At 44.5% G+C, this 19,980-nt stretch overlaps 1 protein-coding gene across 15 annotated transcripts in view; it reads left to right on the top strand.

Moving 5' to 3' along the window:
* DST (dystonin) overlaps positions 1-19,980 on the top strand; it is a 572,762-nt gene that overhangs the window by 263,128 nt on the left and 289,654 nt on the right. For all 15 annotated transcript variants that reach the window (XM_040428594.1, XM_040428595.1, XM_040428593.1 and 12 more), the window contains one exon: positions 2,362-2,454. In XM_040428594.1, the coding sequence (XP_040284528.1) occupies positions 2,362-2,454 (93 nt within the window). The remainder of the gene's footprint in view (positions 1-2,361; positions 2,455-19,980) is intronic.

Genomic DNA, 19,980 nt, shown 5'->3' with positions numbered 1-19,980 from the left:
GGCTACAACTAGAGTCCAAATTTGGTGCTGCTATGTGGTTTCTGTGGGGAGTTATGTATATCTCCCCTCCCGGGCATCTTATCATTAAGCCATCACCACGTGGATGTTTGGCTTTGCCCCAGGATCGCAAAAAGATAACCGAATTATGCCTGGGATGGACAGACGATTCATAATTCCTTATGAAATGTAGGAGCCAACATGTCTGGGAGGTATCATTGATCCTGGGCAAGGGCTGAAACCTCCTGCTGGAAGTTTTCCTGCAGGATTAGCTTGCCTCCAAACTGGCTGGTTGAGGTGTGACTTTATCCACCTGGGGCCTTCTTGAAGCCTGGACCCCTGGGGCTTCCTCCCTTGCTAGCTGACAGCAGATGGCTGGGGGGTGAGAACATATTTTGCATGTACACTGACTGTGTACATGCCAAAAGGTGAATCAAATGACAATCAGGGCTGCCAATAAAGGATGATCCATATTCCTCACACCCCCTCTTTATTATTAATGTAGTGGCCCCCTCTTTATTATTAATGTATTGGCCCCCTCTTTGTTATTAATGTAATGGCCCCCTCTTTGTTATTAATGTAATGGCCCCCTCTTTATTAATGTATTTGTCTCCTCTTTGTTATTAATGTATTGGCCCCCTCTTTATTATTAATTTATTGGCCCCCTCTTTATTATTAATATAATGGCCACTCCACTTTCCTCCTCATTCTGCTCCTCCCCCACCCCCACAGTGAACCAAGTACCTCTGCAATTAGGGTAGGGTACAAAAAAATGAAAAAAAATATTTACCTCTCTCCATCACAGCTTGTGGCGTCCCGCGCAGGTGGTCACGAACGCCTCTCTCTGCCTTCCCGCGCCGCATCATCACATCATCTAGCGAGATCCGACGCAGGAGGTCACAGTGAGGTAATCGTGACCGAGTCCTGCGTTGCTCTGCTGCCTTTTAGGCTTCAGGCCTAGTGGCCTGAAGGCTATGAGGCATAACGGAGGGGACGAGAGTCATAGGCTCCCGTGGCCCTCATTGAAATTCCTGCTGCCTGGCGCCCCCTGCAATTTGGTGCCCGGGCCAACAGCCCCCATGGCCCCCCCCCCGCACGCTACGCCACTGGGCAGCAGCAAGACGCTACAGGATTATGGGGGTCCCTGTAGTGACTGTCAGAGGTCAGATCCCTGGGGACAGAACATATTGGTTGGACGGCCTCTGTACCTAGAATTCTTCTGCACCACCCGATGTGAAAAATAGAGCCCTTTTTTATACAAGCATAGGCTGGTATCTGTATGTAGTGCAGTCTTTGCCACGTGCTCCTTGTGTAGGGGATGGGGGAATAAAGGCCCAAATTGCAAAAGGGCCCACCGGGGGATACTACCACTCTACTCAGTGAAAGAAGTTTGGCATCTCTGTTAATTTTTCCTTGTCACTATCTATATTTAAAAAAACAAAATGTATATGAATGGCTAGGCCTAAAATATTTTAGGACTCCCTGTCTTTTGAGAGCAGCTACATGGGTCATAGACACAGTGGACAGGAGGGGACCCCATTGACCTCTATGGGAGAGTTTTCTAGGCATGCTCTGTGACCTGTGCAGAGGTCAGGGAGGAGATGATAAGCTGGGATATCACCTATTGAAAGTGGTGGATTCTGTGTTTCATTTATATGGTGGTGGTACTTATCACTGTGGTGATAATAAGATCAAGACCTATTATTAGGCCTAGTGGCCAGTGTGAAAATTGCAGGATTATATACATTTTAAAACATATACATAATACATAGTGACATGGAAAAATAAAAAAAAGTTCTAAAAAGAATATGTTTAATATAAAAATGGGATTTAAACAATAGGTAATTTTCTGATGGCACAGCTTTAGTCGCTTCATATCTAAATACATTGATAAATGTCCCCTCTACAACTCTAAATAGGTCGTTTCCTCCACACAGCACATGGTAAAACACTTGTTGGCTACTTAGTGCATATGACGGCGGTAAAAATCCTGCCTATTTGCATCTGTAGAAAAACGCCATGGATCTATGTTGAAAAGCAGAAGACGAGAGCTGGGCCTGCTTATTATAATGGGCTTCATAGAAGTGTCATGGTGTGCCTCTGTATACAGTAAGCTCTCAGGTTCCCTCTAGTGGTGGCTGCAGGCAGTCTGGAGTAACATGTACCTCTTTGTGTAGGGAATTTGTTGCTGATGTCAGAAAATATATTAAGAAATTAATTATCGTACAATATTGGGCCAATATATGAGATGGAGATTCACTTTAGAGCTCCTGGCAATTATTCACTCCTAAATACTGGAGCTTAGAACTATTATGTCCAGGTCTGTTCTTTGTTAATAAAAAGTGTTACGTCTCTTTATTGCAGGTGAAGCTGGTGAATATAAGAAATGATGACATAACAGATGGAAATCCCAAATTGACTTTGGGCTTAATATGGACCATTATTCTGCACTTTCAGGTAAGATATTATAATTGTTCCCCTTTATGGATTGTTGTTTCTGCTCCATGAAGCTGCTTGTTTGCTACAGAATTACAGCATCGGAAAAGTATAAATTGTGGATTTTAGATTTTGTCTGCTTTCATTCTGCCGGCCTTTTTACCCATCATTGTCCTAACGAAGCACTCCGGTGAGGTTTCCTTTTGCCCTATAAAGTCCTCACTGGTATTTTTACAGTGGTTCTCCCAGCCTTTATTCCTGCTGCCACCTTGGATTTCTCCATTAGCAGCCATGTTTGGGCTGACACGCTCCCTCTAGTGAGTCCCTCTGCAACTGGAATTAGTCATGTGGGTGAGGGGCATTCATGCAGAGCACGGTGGAATTCAGAAAGTGGGTCACATAGCCTGATGGTAACCCCACAGGGCCAACAGTAAAATATAAAGGGTCACTTACCAGTTGAGGGACCCAACAGAATGAAGGAGAGGCACAATGAGGGGGCATTTAGTAAAGCTTTCATGTCAATATTGTGGCTTAAAAGGGTCGCAAATTATCGCACACGCCATATTTGTGCCATCATTTGCAACTTTTTAAGCGTCTCTGAAGTGGCTTGGAAAGGGGTGGGGCTTAGCGGAGGGGCAGGCCTATAGCTGTCCACCGGCTTTACCATAACTTGCACCAGAATCTGGAGTCATTTATAGCTCGTCTTCCTGAGCCCCTGACTGGCATAGACTTGAGTTTCTGGCGCACAGAGATCCAGAAATGTGAGCCATTTATTAAGGGACATCAGGGGGATTAAGATTGACGTATGGGAATGCCAGTCTTGGAAAATGTCCCCCAATGTTTCAGGGAGAATGGAGAAAAATAAAGACTGATCTAATAGGTCAAAACTGTCTGCGGTGACAAAATATTCACCGGATTGCATCTTTGAAGAGGACCTGAAAGCTCTCCAGATAGGTGTGCTTTAGTAATAACATGATACTAACATTCTGGAACTATGCCTTGTTTGATTCCCCTTGTTATTCCTCCTAGAAATGTATGAATAAATTGACTACTGGGTGTGAGCAGGTGGGAGTGTGTCCCTACATGTTTGTACATAGTCCAATCAGTGCTAACAGGGACAGACTGTGTAGGGAAACAGCCCTTTAGCAAGGAAAATGGTAACACCAGGTTGTCAATGTGGCACAAAAGAGAGCTATGGATTAGGATCCAGAATCATTATATCATGATGATTATAATTATTTACTAAAACAGACACGTCATTAGTGGTGAGTGGTTCTCCTGAAGTTTATATATTTGGTTCCTGGCTGCTCAGGCTTTTTCTTAGGCTTAGGTCTACAAGACGACATGTGCCGCACGACAGATAGGGCACAACTATTCTGCAACATTTGTCGCACCAATTTCGCCCGACAATTTTTTTAATGATAGTCTATGTTGTCAAAATGCGACACGCTGCGACTGCGACACGACAGTTGCAGAAAAATCCAGCTCGAATGGATTTTTTGCAACGGTCGCAGTCGCAGCATGTCGCAGTGCGACACCATAGACTATCATTATAAAAATTGTTGCACGACATTGGTGTGAAAAAATGCCGCCATGTAGACCTAGCCTTAGTCATGTACTTTTGGACTACTCGTAGCTACAAGCAGCGGGCCACTTCCTGTGTGGTAAGCAGTTACCCGGACAAGGCAGCTGGATAGAAGTCGGGCTTACTCTTGGTTTGATACTGTGTTCTGAACATGAGTGATAAGTGAATCTTTTTTTAGACTTGTCAGAGGTTTCCTGTCTTATATGTGACATTTAAATTTCCAGCCTGGAGTAATACAGCTAGCACCAAATGCATGTTCTTAGTCTTGTATTTTCTTCTTGTATACCCCGAGAAAAAGAAGTGTAAGCCTAAGATCAAATATGACGTTGGTGCCAAAGTCTTGGTCAAATACTAGAATACTGTGAAGGATTACGGCAAAGCTTTTTGTGTGTGAAATATTTGTATTGATGTGTTAACTTTATGAATGACATATCAGCTTTGGATATTTCCTGCAGTTTGTGAAATAACCACTAGGTGTCAGCACCAACTATATTTTTATGTCTAACATTAAAGTTCTAATTTGCAATACAGTAAAGTAAAAGAAGAAAATAATAAGGCTGTAATCACCTTTGTGTTGTCACAATGCAGTGACCCATCCTTCACATGGTGAACACCAGCAATGCCCCCTACACACCATTTATTTAGGGGCCCATCATTTCACTGCCCTTGATTGTGGAATCTACCAGGAATCCAACCCACATTTGAACAGAAGCTAATGGCATCCACAGTCTGCCCAATGCAGTGGCATACCGCCCATATAGGCAGACCACTGACCTGCTATGGGGCCCGTGGCAGGGGGGGCCCGGAGCGCATAGAAGGCCCCGCCCCCTACATCTGTATTATGTACTATGATCGCTGCATACTACTAGTTAGGCTTATTGCACACGACCGTATGGCTATTTAAGTGTTTTGCTGTCCGTTTTTCACTGAACCGTTCTGTTTTTTGTTTCTGTTGTGTTTCCATTTCTGTTCCGTTTTTCCTTTCAGTTTTTCCATATGCCATATACAGTATACAGTAATTACATAGAAAAAATTGGGCTGGGCATAACATTTTCAAAAGATGGTTCCGCAAAAACGGAACGGATACGGATGCATTTCCGTATGTGTTCCGTTTTTTTTGCGGACCCATTGACTTGAATGGGGCCACGGAACGCGGGCAATAATAGGACATGTTCTATCTTTTAACGAAACAGAAAAACAGAAATACGGAAGCGGAATGCATACGGAGTACATTCCATTTTTTTTTGCAGAACCATTGAAATGAATGGTTCCGTATACGGAACGCAAAAAACGGCCAATAAACGTTATTACTATAAATGGAAAAAAAAGTTGGTGTGCATGAGGCCTTATATGGAGCATTGAGACAGCCCACTTGTCTTTTGTCCCGGGCCCTGCTTTCCCTCTGTTCAGGTTGTTAGGCCGGATAAGATGCGGGTGTGTCGCGGGAAAATGCGCTATTTTTCCGCGCGAGTGCAAAGCGTTTTAATGCGTTTTGCACGCGCGTGAGAAAAATCGGCATTTTTGGTACCCAAACCCGATCCTGGACTTCTTCACAGGTAGGTGTAGATTTTATTTTAAAATAATAGCATTCTTAATACAGAATGCTAAGTAAATTAGGGATGGAGGGGTTAAAATAAATAAATAAATAATTAAACTCACCTCATCCACTTCTGTCTTCTTCTTTGATGCCCAGGTCACTGCGCTCATCACATGGTCCATCACAAGATCCATCACCATGTTATAAGGGAAAATAATAATGATCGGGTCCCCATCCCGATTGTCTCCTAGCAACCATGTGTGAAAATCGCACCGCATCCGCACTTGCTTGCGGATGCTTGAGATTTTCACGCAGCCCCATTCACTTCTATGGGGCCTGCATTGCGTGAAAAACGCTGAATATAGAGCATGCTGCGATTTTCACGCAACGCACAAGTGATGCATGAAAATCACCGCTCATGTGAACAGCCCCATAGAAATGAATGGGTCCGGATTCAGTGCGGGTGCAATGCGTTCACCTCACGCATTGCACCCGCGCGGAAATCTCGTCCGTGTGATAGAGGCCTAAGGTCTGCGGGCCCCTTCATCCTCCCTCCCCTATATAAGCCTCTATAGGATCTGTTATCGTGTCGTGCTCAGGTTGGTTCAGTTGCTATGACAACCACGACGCTTGTTTGGTTGTCACTTTCTATTTCCCCCGCATGTTACTTTCCGCCAATCACAACACGCCTGACCGCCCCCATATTTGCAGTCAGCAGCCAAACTGCGCCCGCGGGTTTCTAATCTAGACTTTCGTTGGCTAAGAGAAGGGGACTCATTGGGCCACTTGTCCAATCGGTGAGCTTGTTTTGGTCTCATTCTGTAACACATGTAGACCATGAAGTAGGAAACCTCAAGCGCGGCGCGTGTGGAGTGTGTTGCGCAGGTGAGAGGTGTGTGCTGCCCGGTATCCTGATGTTACTTGTGTTGGGGGCTATTGACTTAGCTAGCCATGGTCTGCAAGCTGTGACTGTTGTTGTGGGCTGCAGTTCAGGGTTTGCTGAGAGTTGCAGTCCCCCCAGTAAGTTAAGGTACAAGGTACTAAAAACTGATGCAAAGGAAAACTGACTAAGGCTACTTTCACACTAGCGTTCGGGGTTCCACTTGTGAGTTCCGTTTGAAGGCTCTCACAAGCGGCCCCGAACGGATCCGTCCAGCCCCAATGCATTCTGAGTGGATGCGGATCCGCTCAGAATGCATCAGTCTGGCAGCGTTCCGCCTCCGTTCCGCTCAGCAGGCGGACACCCGAACGCAGCTTGCAGCGTTCGGGTCTCCGCCTGGCCGTGCGGAGGCGAGCGGATCCGTCCAGACTTACAATGTAAGTCAATGGGGACGGATCCGTTTAAAGATGACACAATATGGTGCAATTTCAAACGGATCCGTCCCCCATTGACTTTCAATGTAAAGTCTGGACGGATCCGTCTGAACAACTTTCAGACTTAGAATTTTTTCTGAAAGCTAATGCAGACGGATCCGTTCTGAACGGATCCCATCGTTTGCATTATAGGAGCGGATCCGTCTGTGCAGATACCAGACGGATCCGCTCCGAACGCAACTGTGAAAGTAGCCTAAATTGTGCCTGCTGCAACTGTGAAAGTAGCCTTAGCTGACTGACTATTACCCCGAACATGCACACCTATTGGAATGTGCATGCAGAGACCTTGAGCAATTTCATGAGGGCAGTATTCACTATAAGCAGCATGCAGGCACAGTTCATAAGGGGGCCCGTTGGCACAGAGAAGAGCAGACACAGTTCATAGGGCAAGGGGGGCTTTGGTGGCACTGGTATACTATTGTGCCAGCGCCACCATACCCCTTCCTCCATGAACTGTGCCTGTGTGCTGCTTATCGTGGACAGTTCCCTCAGACAATGAACGGGGCCAAGCGGAAGCCAAATAGAAACACAAGTGTGAAAGTAGCCTAATACGTACCCCACTACCGGGCACCCGCGCCGCTCCTGATGCCTACATGGCTGCCACTGCTGGGGGTATGGCCAGGGCAGGTGGTAGGATGGGCCAGTGGTGGTTAGTGGACAGAGTTAGTGGGGCCCCATTCATATTCTTGCTATGGGGCTCAATGATTTCTATGTACACCCCTGGCCAAATGCTGCAGATATAAATACACACGAAGTAGACATTCACATGTCTGTCCTAAGAGAAACAAGAAATTATATAAGACTCCATGGACCAAGGTGTCTTCTGCCGTCAATCTTCTATGTTTCTGTGAAAGACAAAATGAACATATTTTGTCTGGTGGCTTTATTATAACTACTTAAAGGGGTTCTCTAATGAAGACACCTCCTGTCCATATACAGTATTAGGACATATGGATGTTTTTGAAGCGGTCTCCGGCTAAAGGCCCCTGGAGTCTAGGATATGTGAGAGATTTCTTCTGTTTAGCTCGCAGAGGATTACATAGATTGATGAAACCAACCCCTGTGAGATCTTTGAAAGAGATTTATCATCTCTACACCCCCTGTCAGTACAGGAGATATCGAGACTGGCATTGAAAATGCCGGTCATGATAAATCTCCCCCTAAATTTGGATGACCATTTAATGAATGGGAGGAGGGCAAAAATGGAGACCTTTTGACAAGTTGTTACGAAGAGTGAGAACAGATCCCTCATAATAGAGAAGGTGATTCCTAGGAATTGAAATCCCTGAGATACAGCACTGGCCCCTACAGAGGAGCGATGTGTGGCCAATCAGGGAGCGTGATCTAGTTGAGTGAGCATTTAGTATGTCTGTCCTGTCAGGAGAAAGTCTGAAAGAAAGTCTGAGGGAAAAAGTGTGAGCAAAGGTGTCCTGGAAACAAGTGTTACCTTGCAGTATAAGGCTACATTCACACGTCAGTATTTTTCTATATCCCGATTTTCGGTCCGTTTTTTGCGGATCCGTTGTTCCTGAAAATGTTTCCGTATGTCATCCGTATGTCATCCGTTTTTTGCGGATCCGCAAAAAACGGAAACATGTATAAATTTCAATAAGCAAATAAAGTTGTTTGGATTTCTTTGAAAAAAAATTGAAAAAAAAAGAGAATAAAAGTTTATAAAATAAAAAATTAATTTCCAGGAACGGAATCCGCATGAAACGGATGACATACGTAATGACATACGAATGTCTTCCGTTTTTTGCGGATCCATTGACTTTGTATTGTACCAGGATCCGATTTTTGTGGAAAAGAATTTGACAAGTTTTATATTTTTTCGGACATGCGGAACGGAACAACGGAAACGGACAGCACACATTGTGCTGTCCGATTTTTTCCAGGACCCATTGAAAATGAATGGGTACAGAACTGGTCCAGTTCTGTTCCGCATAAAACGGAACAGATCAGGAAAGAAAAAACGGACGTGTGAATGGACCCTAACTCTTCTCAGCATTGTTGGTACTTTGCAGAAGTAAAACACATTTTGTAATGTATATGGTATAAACGTTTTATCGTGGAGGGGAAACACGCATTTAAGGTATGCCAAACTAACGGGCGCCAAGAGCTTTTGTCCACCGTTTTCTCTGTGGCTGCCCAATGGCTACTCTACTATATGGCACCTGTAGTTGAGTCACGCACATATCATTTGTCAAGCTCACTTTTTAGATTACAAGCACTTAGCTATGGTTTAGGCCGGGCTCATTTCTGACTACGTTGATTTTTTCTGTCAGAGGAACAGAAACATGGATTTCTTTCAGTTTTTTTGAATGGGTTAGGCTACATGCACACAGACAGTATATTTTTTGCGGGTCCACAAATTGCGGATCCGCAAAAAAAAAAAAAAAGGATGACACCCGTATGCCCGTTTGCGGATCCATTGTAACAATGCCTAAAACGGACAAGAATAGGACATGTTCTATTTTTTTATTTTTTTTTGCGGGACTACGGAACGGACATACTGATGCGGACAGTTTGGCTTATTTGATACTGATGTTGAAATTTATGTACAGTATGTCCTTAAAGGGGTTGTCTAGGAATAACTAACCTTTCAGTGATGCGACAGCCTGCATCTGCTATTGAAAGATTTATACTTACCTGCTCCCCACCCCTCTGCTCCCGCGTGTCCACCGATAAGTGTCCTGCATGGGCATGGTTACCCGCTTCGCTGCAGTCGACCATTGGCTTCAGTTTTACCGTGTCCACAAGCAGCATATCACCACTGAAGCTTGCAGCAGAGCAGGTGACCATGCCCATGCAGGGGACTGGATGGTGGAGATTCAGGAGCTAGCACGCAGGACCGGAGCGGCGCGGAGCAGGTAAGTACAGATCTTTTAATAGCGGACATCACTAGTTATTTCCAGACAACCATTTTCATTCAAGCCTACTGACACAACTAACACAAGTAATGCAGCAGAGATCATGGAGAATGCAACACCTTTTCAGTAGAAGCTGGAAACTGCACAAAGCATTGAATCAGCATGGTGTGAATGTGAGTCAGTGGCTGCATTGATTTACGATGAGATCACCCTCTGGAGCAGGGCTTGGTCTTGCGAGATCCTGCATGCTCCTTGGCATCAGTGACTTATTTCCATAATGGCACACAACTACAAGCATTGCTGAAGGTCCTCTAGTAGTAGTCATTGCATCAGTGCTATGTTGGGCTTCAGTAAATAGGGAGATTAGGATTACGCCTATTGTGACATGTGTAAGACTGAAATATTATTCTGTTATTACTATACAGTAAAGCAATATCTGGAATTTGGTCTAAATTTACATCGTTTTTGTGCTGTATTGGCAGAAACGGCAGGAAAATCTTGGTATATACCGTATACCAACAAGCCTGTACGTTTTAATACATAGATGCCAATAGCGCCCCAGTAACTCCACTTGTATTGAAAAGGGCAGTTGACAATCTGTAAAGGCGTACATCTGTCCATAGTGTTTAAAACGGTGTGTGCTTTTAGCCCATCTGGATCACCGTTTCAAAGCTGGTTCAAAATATGGATTGGTTCCCGGACGGCCATTGTAGGTTGAAACCATTGTAACTTGAGACCTTAACAATATGGGAAACTAGTAATTGGTTGTGAAGCCCCCAAAATGTCCAAATAAGAAAAAATACATTTTAAAGACAATAAATGCGCAAAACTAATACAGGTAAATCCAGTCCTTACATACTGTATAAAATTCTGTATATACTCTGCAGTATCCTTTTATCTGTGATAAGTGAATAGATCCAAACGTATACCATGCATTTGCACCTAGATTTGTATCCATTTAAAAAAAGCAAATTTTAAATCTTCAGTTCCTCTTAGGCTACACTCACATGACAGTGAAATACGGGTGTCACACAGCCCTTTTTAGAAGTCAACGAGGAAATGGCCAGTGGATATCGGCCATCCAAAATAGGACATGTTAACGGCCAGACAGACCCCATCTAAATCAATGGGATGGGTTTTAACAGCCGTTCAGACAAGAGTGCACCTGTGTAATGGCATTAAAAAGGAAATGTATAAATAATAATACCTCATCCATTTGCATGAGCAGGCACCCTGGATGCAGCAGGACCTGACATTCCCAGCGTGATAAAGTCACCAAGCTGGGAGCGCAGGTCCTTTCCTGTTGCATCCAGAGAAGAGTGAGTGTCCCTGCACGTGGATGGCGGCCAAAGGGGGGAATACTGGGGCCACTAATGGGGAATTCATAATACTGGGGGCCACTAATGGGGAATTCATAATACTTGGGGCCACTAATGGGGAATTCATAATACTGGGGGCCACTAATTGGGAATTCATAATACTTGGGGCCACAAATAGAGAATTCATAATACTGGGGGCCACTAATGGGGAATTCATAATACCTGGGGCCACTAATGGGGAATTCATAATACTTGGGGCCACTAATGGGGAACTCATAATACTGGGGGCCACTAATGGGGAATTCATAATACTGGGGGCCACTAATGGGGAACTCAAAATACTGGGGGCCACTAATGGGGAATTCATAATACTGGGGGCCACTAATTGGGAATTCATAATACTTGGGGCCACAAATAGAGAATTCATAATACTGGGGGCCACTAATGGGGAATTCATAATACCTGGGGCCACTAATGGGGAATTCATAATACTGGGGGCCACTAATTGGGGAATTCATAATACTTGGGGCCACAAATGGAGAATTCATAATACTGGGGGCCACTAATGGGGAATTCATAATACCTGGGGCCACTAATGGAGAATTCATAATACTGGGGGCCACTAATGGGGAATTCATAATACTTGGGGCCACTAATGGGGAATTCATAATACTGGGGGCCACTAATGGGGAATTCATAATACTGGGGGCCACTAATGGGGAATTCATAATACTGAGGGCCACTAATGGGGAATTCATAATACTGGGGGCCACTAATTGGGAATTCATAATACTGGGGCCACAAATGGAGAATTCATAATACTGGGGGCCAATAATTGGGGTATTAATCATACTGGAGACACTATGGGGGTATTTGATGTCCAGAGGGCACTATGTGGGACATTATGTACAGGGAGTGCAGAATTATTAGGCAAGTTGTATTTTTGAGGATTAATTTTATTATTGAACAACAACCATGTTCTCAATGAACCCAAAAAACTCATTAATATCAAAGCTGAATATTTTTGGAAGTAGTTTTTAGTTTGTTTTTAGTTTTAGCTATTTTAGGGGGATATCTGTGTGTGCAGGTGACTATTACTGTGCATAATTATTAGGCAACTTAACAAAAAACAAATATATACCCATTTCAATTATTTATTTTTACCAGTGAAACCAATATAACATCTCAACATTCACAAATATACATTTCTGACATTCAAAAACAAAACAAAAACAAATCAGTGACCAATATAGCCACCTTTCTTTGCAAGGACACTCAAAAGCCTGCCATCCATGGATTCTGTCAGTGTTTTGATCTGTTCACCATCAACATTGCGTGCAGCAGCAACCACAGCCTCCCAGACACTGTTCAGAGAGGTGTACTGTTTTCCCTCCTTGTAAATCTCACATTTGATGATGGACCACAGGTTCTCAATGGGGTTCAGATCAGGTGAACAAGGAGGCCATGTCATTAGATTTTCTTCTTTTATACCCTTTCTTGCCAGCCACGCTGTGGAGTACTTGGACGCGTGTGATGGAGCATTGTCCTGCATGAAAATCATGTTTTTCTTGAAGGATGCAGACTTCTTCCTGTACCACTGCTTGAAGAAGGTGTCTTCCAGAAACTGGCAGTAGGACTGGGAGTTGAGCTTGACTCCATCCTCAACCCGAAAAGGCCCCACAAGCTCATCTTTGATGATACCAGCCCAAACCAGTATTCCACCTCCACCTTGCTGGCGTCTGAGTCGGACTGGAGCTCTCTGCCCTTTACCAATCCAGCCACGGGCCCATCCATCTGGCCCATCAAGACTCACTCTCATTTCATCAGTCCATAAAACCTTAGAAAAATCAGTCTTGAGATATTTCTTGGCCCAGTCTTGACGTTTCAGCTTGTGTGTCTTGTTCAGTGGTGGTCGTCTTTCAGCCTTTCTTACCTTGGCCATGTCTCTGAGTATTGCACACCTTGTGCTTTTGGGCACTCCAGTGATGTTGCAGCTCTGAAATATGGCCAAACTGGTGGCAAGTGGCATCTTGGCAGCTGCACGCTTGACTTTTCTCAGTTCATGGGCAGTTATTTTGCGCCTTGGTTTTTCCACACGCTTCTTGCGACCCTGTTGACTATTTTGAATGAAACGCTTGATTGTTCGATGATCACGCTTCAGAAGCTTTGCAATTTTAAGAGTGCTGCATCCCTCTGCAAGATATCTCACTATTTTTGACTTTTCTGAGCCTGTCAAGTCCTTCTTTTGACCCATTTTGCCAAAGGAAAGGAAGTTGCCTAATAATTATGCACACCTAATATAGGGTGTTGATGTCATTAGACCACACCCCTTCTCATTACAGAGATGCACATCACCTAATATGCTTAATTGGTAGTAGGCTTTCGAGCCTATACAGCTTGGAGTAAGACAACATGCATAAAGAGGATGATGTGGTCAAAATACTCATTTGCCTAATAATTCTGCACGCAGTGTATACAGTGGGTACTGCAGGGGTTGGGATTTAAAAAACAAAAAGCCAATTGAATTTAGCCTTTTTAGGGCCGTATTTAACAGCTGTTAAAACAGCCATTAAAAATGGACAGACGGACAGAAAATGGCTGCAACAATGGTTGAAAAATGGCCATGGAAAGCTGACAGTGTGTTTGTTTTTCATGGCCATTTTTCACTGCCATGTGAATGTCACCTTAAAGGGAGTCTGTCATCTACTTATATGGCGTTATAGCACAGTTGCCCAATATAAAAGTAGTACCTTTATTGTGTCTGTACCATGTCCAGAAGCTGGAAAAAAAACACTTTATAAAGATATGCAAATTAGGTCCCGCAAGTGCCCAGGGGTGCCCATATCTCTCCGATATGCCCACATAGCCGCTCCCCTTCCACTCCTCTGGCCCGCCCTCCTCTCCTTCTTTGTCCTCCTCCTCTGGCTTGGAGATCTCGTGTAAGCACCGGTCACCTCCCGACCTGCGCATGCGCACTGTTAAGATTTATACTTACCTGCTCCCCACCCCTCTAGTCCTGCTTCCGCGTGTCCACCGATAAGTGTCCTGCATGGGCATGGTTACCTGCTTCGCTGCAGTCAACCATTGGCTTCAGTTTTACCGTGTCCTCAAGGAAATGGGACCGCATCCGTTATGCGGAGTGCACATGGGTCGGTGCCCGTGTATTGCAGACCCGCTGTATGCAGGCCACAGGCACACAACGTTCCTGTGCAAGAGGCCTAAATGTAAGACAGCTTCTTCGCTGGCTTACATTTCGAATATTTTCTACATTTAGACCATTTTGTAGGTCCCCTCCCCCGCCCACTTTTTTGCACCGCAATCTGAGCCATAAATATGCATAAGGGCTCGTTCACACAAATGTATTTTGCGTTCCGTATACGGGCCGTTTTCTGCATTCCGCATACGGTCCGTATATGGAACCATTCATTTCAATAGGTCCGCAAAAGATGTGGACAGCAAAAATTATGAGTCCTGTCCTATTCTTGTCGGTTTTGCGGACAAGAATATGCATTTCTATAATAGGCCTCCTGTTCGGTTCATCAAATTGCGGAAGGCACACGGGTGCCATCCGTGTTTTGCGGATCTGCAATTTGCTGGCACGGTTGTGTGAACGAGCCCTAATATAGATGTATTTCTGGATAGTAAATGACCCCCTATGTTTACAGTTGAAACACATTTATGTAGCATGTCTCACCTGTGAAAACCATGTTGGCAATTACTACATTGCAGAACTGTGGCAGCACACATTTTGTTTATGGTGTATTTTTTTTGTCGTGTGTTCTTTTACCACAAAAAAATGCAGTGTGTGAACACAGCCTCAAATCACTGACAGGTTAAAGGGGAAGGGAATAACATTTTCTTGTTGCATCTGTCAAGGGGTAACAAGCAGTACTTGAACCTGGTGGAAGTGGCAAAATGGGCAAATGTAAGCATCTGAGTGACTTCCACAAGGGCCAATTTGGATGGTTAGATGACTGGGTCAGAGATTCTCCAAAACAGCGGGCCTAATGAGGTATTGCCTGGTGTGCAGTAGCTAGTACTTGCCAAAAGTGGTCCAAGGAGTGACAAGGTCATGAGTTCCCTAGGTTCGTTGATGGAAAGGCTAGCCTTTTCTAGTCCTATTCCACAGAAGACCTACAGAAGCACAAATTGCTGGAAAAAAAGGGATAGAAATGTGCCTGAACACACGGTGCATGAGAGCGGTCCGAGTGCACGTACTGTCCTGTGTCCACTCACTAAAGTGACGGGAATGGGTATGTGAACATTATAACTGGACCATGACCACTGAGCAAGTGGTTAAAAGGCGGCCTGGTTTAATGAATCGCATCATCTGTAAGTAGTTTTGTAGATACAAATCCTGCATCTGACATAGGGAGCAGAAGGTAATACATACCTCTATGCCTACGTTTAATCGGTGGAGTCCACTGGTGGGGGGCTCACTGTCTGCAGTGCCTCAAACTCAGTCTACCAACAGCTCCACAGCCCCTCCCCTCTGCTGCGAGGTCTCCTGGTTGGACACTACAGCTGTCACTCACAGGAGAGAGGAGGGGCTGTGGAGCTGTTCAGACACTAAGCCTGAAGCACTGCAGCCTGCGGACCCACCCTTGGTGCACTTATGACCATGGCATTCAGCGTTAATTTTTACATCACTGCCCCTACCTATGTCTGACAGCAGGTTTGCATCAATAAAACTGCTGACCGTCTCCAGTAAAAAGTCCCTGCCTTGATGGACTAGAAAGCCTATTTTGGCTACAGGAGGAAGACCTGCAGAATATTAGGCAGGTGGTTTTAATGTGATGACTGGTGTATGTATTCAGAGTCATGTATGGTATCCATCCTAAGGGAACACAAAGTACTGGAGCCTCTGGTGTCTGATATTTCAATAGACAATCACACTATGAATATACCTTGCTTTTCTACCAAGTCTTTTCCTTTTAAGGATTCAGAGCTCCAAATGTTTCATTGTGTTCGTCTTTTCCATTTTGCCTTGGGATCTACACCTAATAAAAATATTACACACACAACTATTTAATCATGCGATTCCATTCCTTTAATAAGTTGCCTACGTGTTATCTAACGTTCTGTAAAAATAGAAAGTGGAATTAATAAAGGGAGTTTCGGGTTGTATATGCCACATAAGCCATTACTATGGAGGTGTGGTGCCCTCCAAGACATTTAAAACCATACCTTTCTGGCAGATGACCGTCCTGCATTGACCAGACACAGCACGTCTATTCTTTATTCAAATACCTGGCGATCCATGGCTCATCATACACGGCCTAGGAGACTCACCTTAATTATATCTTTGACATGAAAAGGGTTGTCTGAGATTTTGATATTGACGGCCTATAGGTCATCAATGTAAGATCGTGGGGGTCCCACTACGAGCACTCCCGCTGATCATCTGTGGTGGCCACACTCCAGTAAGCTCTGCGGCCTCCTTACAGCTTTCCAAGCACAGTGCCGTACATTGTATAGTGGCTGTACCTGGTATTGCAGCTCATAACCATTTACTTGAAAGGGACTGAGCTGCACCTAGACCAGTGGTGGCGAACCTATGGCACGCATGCCAGAGGGGGCACTCAGAGCCCTCTGTGTGGGCTGTGCGTAGGGTTGCCACTTGTGTACTGGTTCTAATGATTCTTCCATTGTGGAATTCTCATTAGTTTATGCCTTTGCCCCCTCTTCTGCTTGTGTTAAATAAATAAAACTCACCTCATTTATTTGATCGCTCTGCGGAGAACGTTCACTGCTCACTGGATGTGCAGGGCAAGATCTGCGCTCCAGCGTGATGACGTTTCACAGCATTGACTGGAAGCAGCAGGACCTGCGAAACGTCATCACTCTGGAGTGCAGGTCCTGTCCTGCACATCCAGTGAGCAGCGAGTGTTCCCCGCAGCGCGATCAAATGGATGAGGTGAGATGTATTTTATTTTACTTTTTTGCACGAGAAGAGTGCGGAAGGGGGCATTAATAATACTTTGGCCTCTAATGGGGCCACTAATGGATGAGAAATAATACTAGGGAGGCACTAATCGAGGCATTAATTTTAATGGAGGCCTCATTAATACATGCGGCCACAAATGGGGGCCTTATTCATACTGGGAGCCACTAATTGGGGGACCTTAATACTGGGGGCCACTAATGGGGCATTATTAATACTGGGAGCCACGAATGGGGCATTATTTAATACTGGGGGCCAGTAATAGGTTCTCATTAATACTGGGGGCCACTAATGGGGCATTATTAATACTGGGAGCCACCAATGGGGCATTATTTAATACTGGGGGCCAGTAATGGGTTCTTATAAATACTAGGGGCCACTAATGGGGCATTATAATACTGGAGGCCACTAATGGGGCATTAGTAACACTGTGGGCCACTAATGGGGTCCTTATTAATACTAGGTGCCACTACTGGGGCATTATTAATACTGGGAGCCACGAATGGGGCATTATTTAATACTGGGGGCCAGTAAAAGGTTCTCATTAATACTGGGGGCCACTAATGGGGCATTATTAATACTGGGAGCCACCAGTGGGGCATTATTTAATACTGGGGGCCAGTAATAGGTTCTCATTAATACTGGGGGCCACTAATGGGGCATTATTAATACTGGGAGCCACCAGTGGGGCATTATTTAATACTGGGGGCCAGTAATGGGTTCTTATAAATACTGGGGGCCCCTAATGGAACATTTTTAATACTAGGGGGCACCAAAGGGGGTATTCATTTTACTCGGGCCACGCCCCCACAGCTTAACTTGGACGGTATTTTTCAGTATTCAGGTTAAATTGCTGTGTTGGCACTTTGCGATAAATAAATGGGTTTTGGGTTGCAGTTTGGGCACTCGGTCTCTAAAAGGTTCACCATCACTGACCTGGACCATGTGGCTGATGAACGTGAGAAGTGAGTGCCGCGGCCTCTTCCAACAGCAGATCAGGGGGGAGGCGGGTCCCGCCTTTAAAGCAGTTGTCTTGGTTATTTTAAATTAAAGTCACTGAAACAAGCACTGAAAACAGATCCTGCACACACCAGGGCAGATCAATTACAAATGGTACACAGAAAAAGTCAAGAGATTCTCCATAGGAACCATGCAACCTCCAGTATTTCTTAAGTGCTCTTTTTTCAATAAGCTGTAATCTGATTGGTTACTCTGGGCAACTAAATCCATTTTTCTTTGCCCGAAGTCGCACTTATTACATGGCATGGGTACAAGTAGGTTCTAATCAGCTTTATTTATAGCACTGTGGAGAACCCCCGGAATTGTCAATTGCTAGAAAATCAGCTTACACATCAAGCTGTTCAGTTTACATTCGCAAGTTCTAAATTCTCTAAATATCTTGGTCAAGTTCAGGAACTTTATTACATGTCTTAATGTGCCGAGTCTGCCAGAATTCACTGACAGCTTGCCTGCATTCTTCTCTAGCATTGCACCTGTTTCCAAGAAAACTTTTACATATGATGATCCCACCGGGCATGCTCCAAGGCCTCTTCTTGTTACTTCTTGATCAATTTCTTTAGACATAGGAGAATCACTATATATTTAATAGATTCTTGTGTTGTCTCCAAACCAAGCTGCATCCTTTACAGTGACCATTCTAGTTACCTTTTGATAAGCATAACAAAAAAAAAATCCCACCGGGTAAACCTTATGCACATTAATACTGTGTACTTGTAACCGCCCCCTATAGCTCCCTCCCACAATGAGGAGGGGACAGAATTGTGGCTCTGTGTATAAAAGGTCCAAGATCTTGGAAAGTCAGGAGGAAGCAGTGAGAAGCCTCAGAAATCTCATATGTGCGCATTTTAGGGTTTTTACTTTTTTTCTTTTCTCATTTACTAGGTGCTACAGTCTATCTCCTTTCCATTTGCCTTTAGGCCCTATGCACATGGCAATGGATGGAGCCAGTACACCTCTCTGGTACAAAGCCAGACATCCTCTATGTGACGGAAGTAAGGAGATATTTTTAAGAAAAGCTCCATAAGATCGATGGAGGTTCGTCTCCCAGCACCCTCATCCGTCAGCTGATAGAGGGAGCCGTGGCAGAGCTCTGTGGATTGTCTAATGTACTCCTATGCACTGGAACAGGACTGAGCTTGCAGAACGTTACCCAGACACTGCACAGTGTACAAAGCTGTGCTAGTTCCAGTGTGCTACTTCTTCCTCTGTCAGGTGATCAGTGGGGGTCCTGAGAGCCAGACCCCCCATTGATCTGATACTGATGACCTCTGTCATCAATATTTAAGGCATGGCATCCCCTTCAAAATCCTGAAACATTATCAATCTAACATATTGGGCACAAATATAAAGGTCTGGAGAAGATCTGTGGTAAACCTACAGGGTAGTGATCTTTCACTATTCTAATTGACTGTTAAAACCATCCAATGATTAGAAAATTCACAAGTCTGTCATCACGACCAGTGATAGATCATAAGAAATTTAGGCTTCAAAATAGTATGTGAATAAACTGGTTGAGTAGTAAAAGTACTGAGTACAACAGCCTAAATTGTCACAGAAGCAACTGGACCATTACACCTTAGGCTACTTTCACACTAGTGTTTTTACAGGATCCGGCACTGATAATACAACCATCTGCATTCGTTATGAACGGGTCCGGTTGTGTTATCTTTAACATACCCAAGACGGATCCGTCATGAACTCCATTGAAAATCAACGGGGGACGGATCCGTTTTCTATTGTGTCAGAGAAAACCAGCCCCATTGACTTGTATTGTGGGTCATGATGGATCCGTTTTGCTCCGCATCCTATGACGGAAAGCAAACCGCAGCGTGCTCTCCGGTATGAGAAAGCAACCAAACGGAATGGAATGCATTTTGGAGCATTCCGTTCTGTTCAGT

Source organism: Bufo bufo, chromosome 4 (assembly GCF_905171765.1).
Source record: "Bufo bufo chromosome 4, aBufBuf1.1, whole genome shotgun sequence".
Taxonomy (NCBI): domain Eukaryota; kingdom Metazoa; phylum Chordata; class Amphibia; order Anura; family Bufonidae; genus Bufo; species Bufo bufo.
Note: the sequence above shows the minus strand (reverse complement) of the source record. Positions and strands in the feature narration are given on the sequence as shown.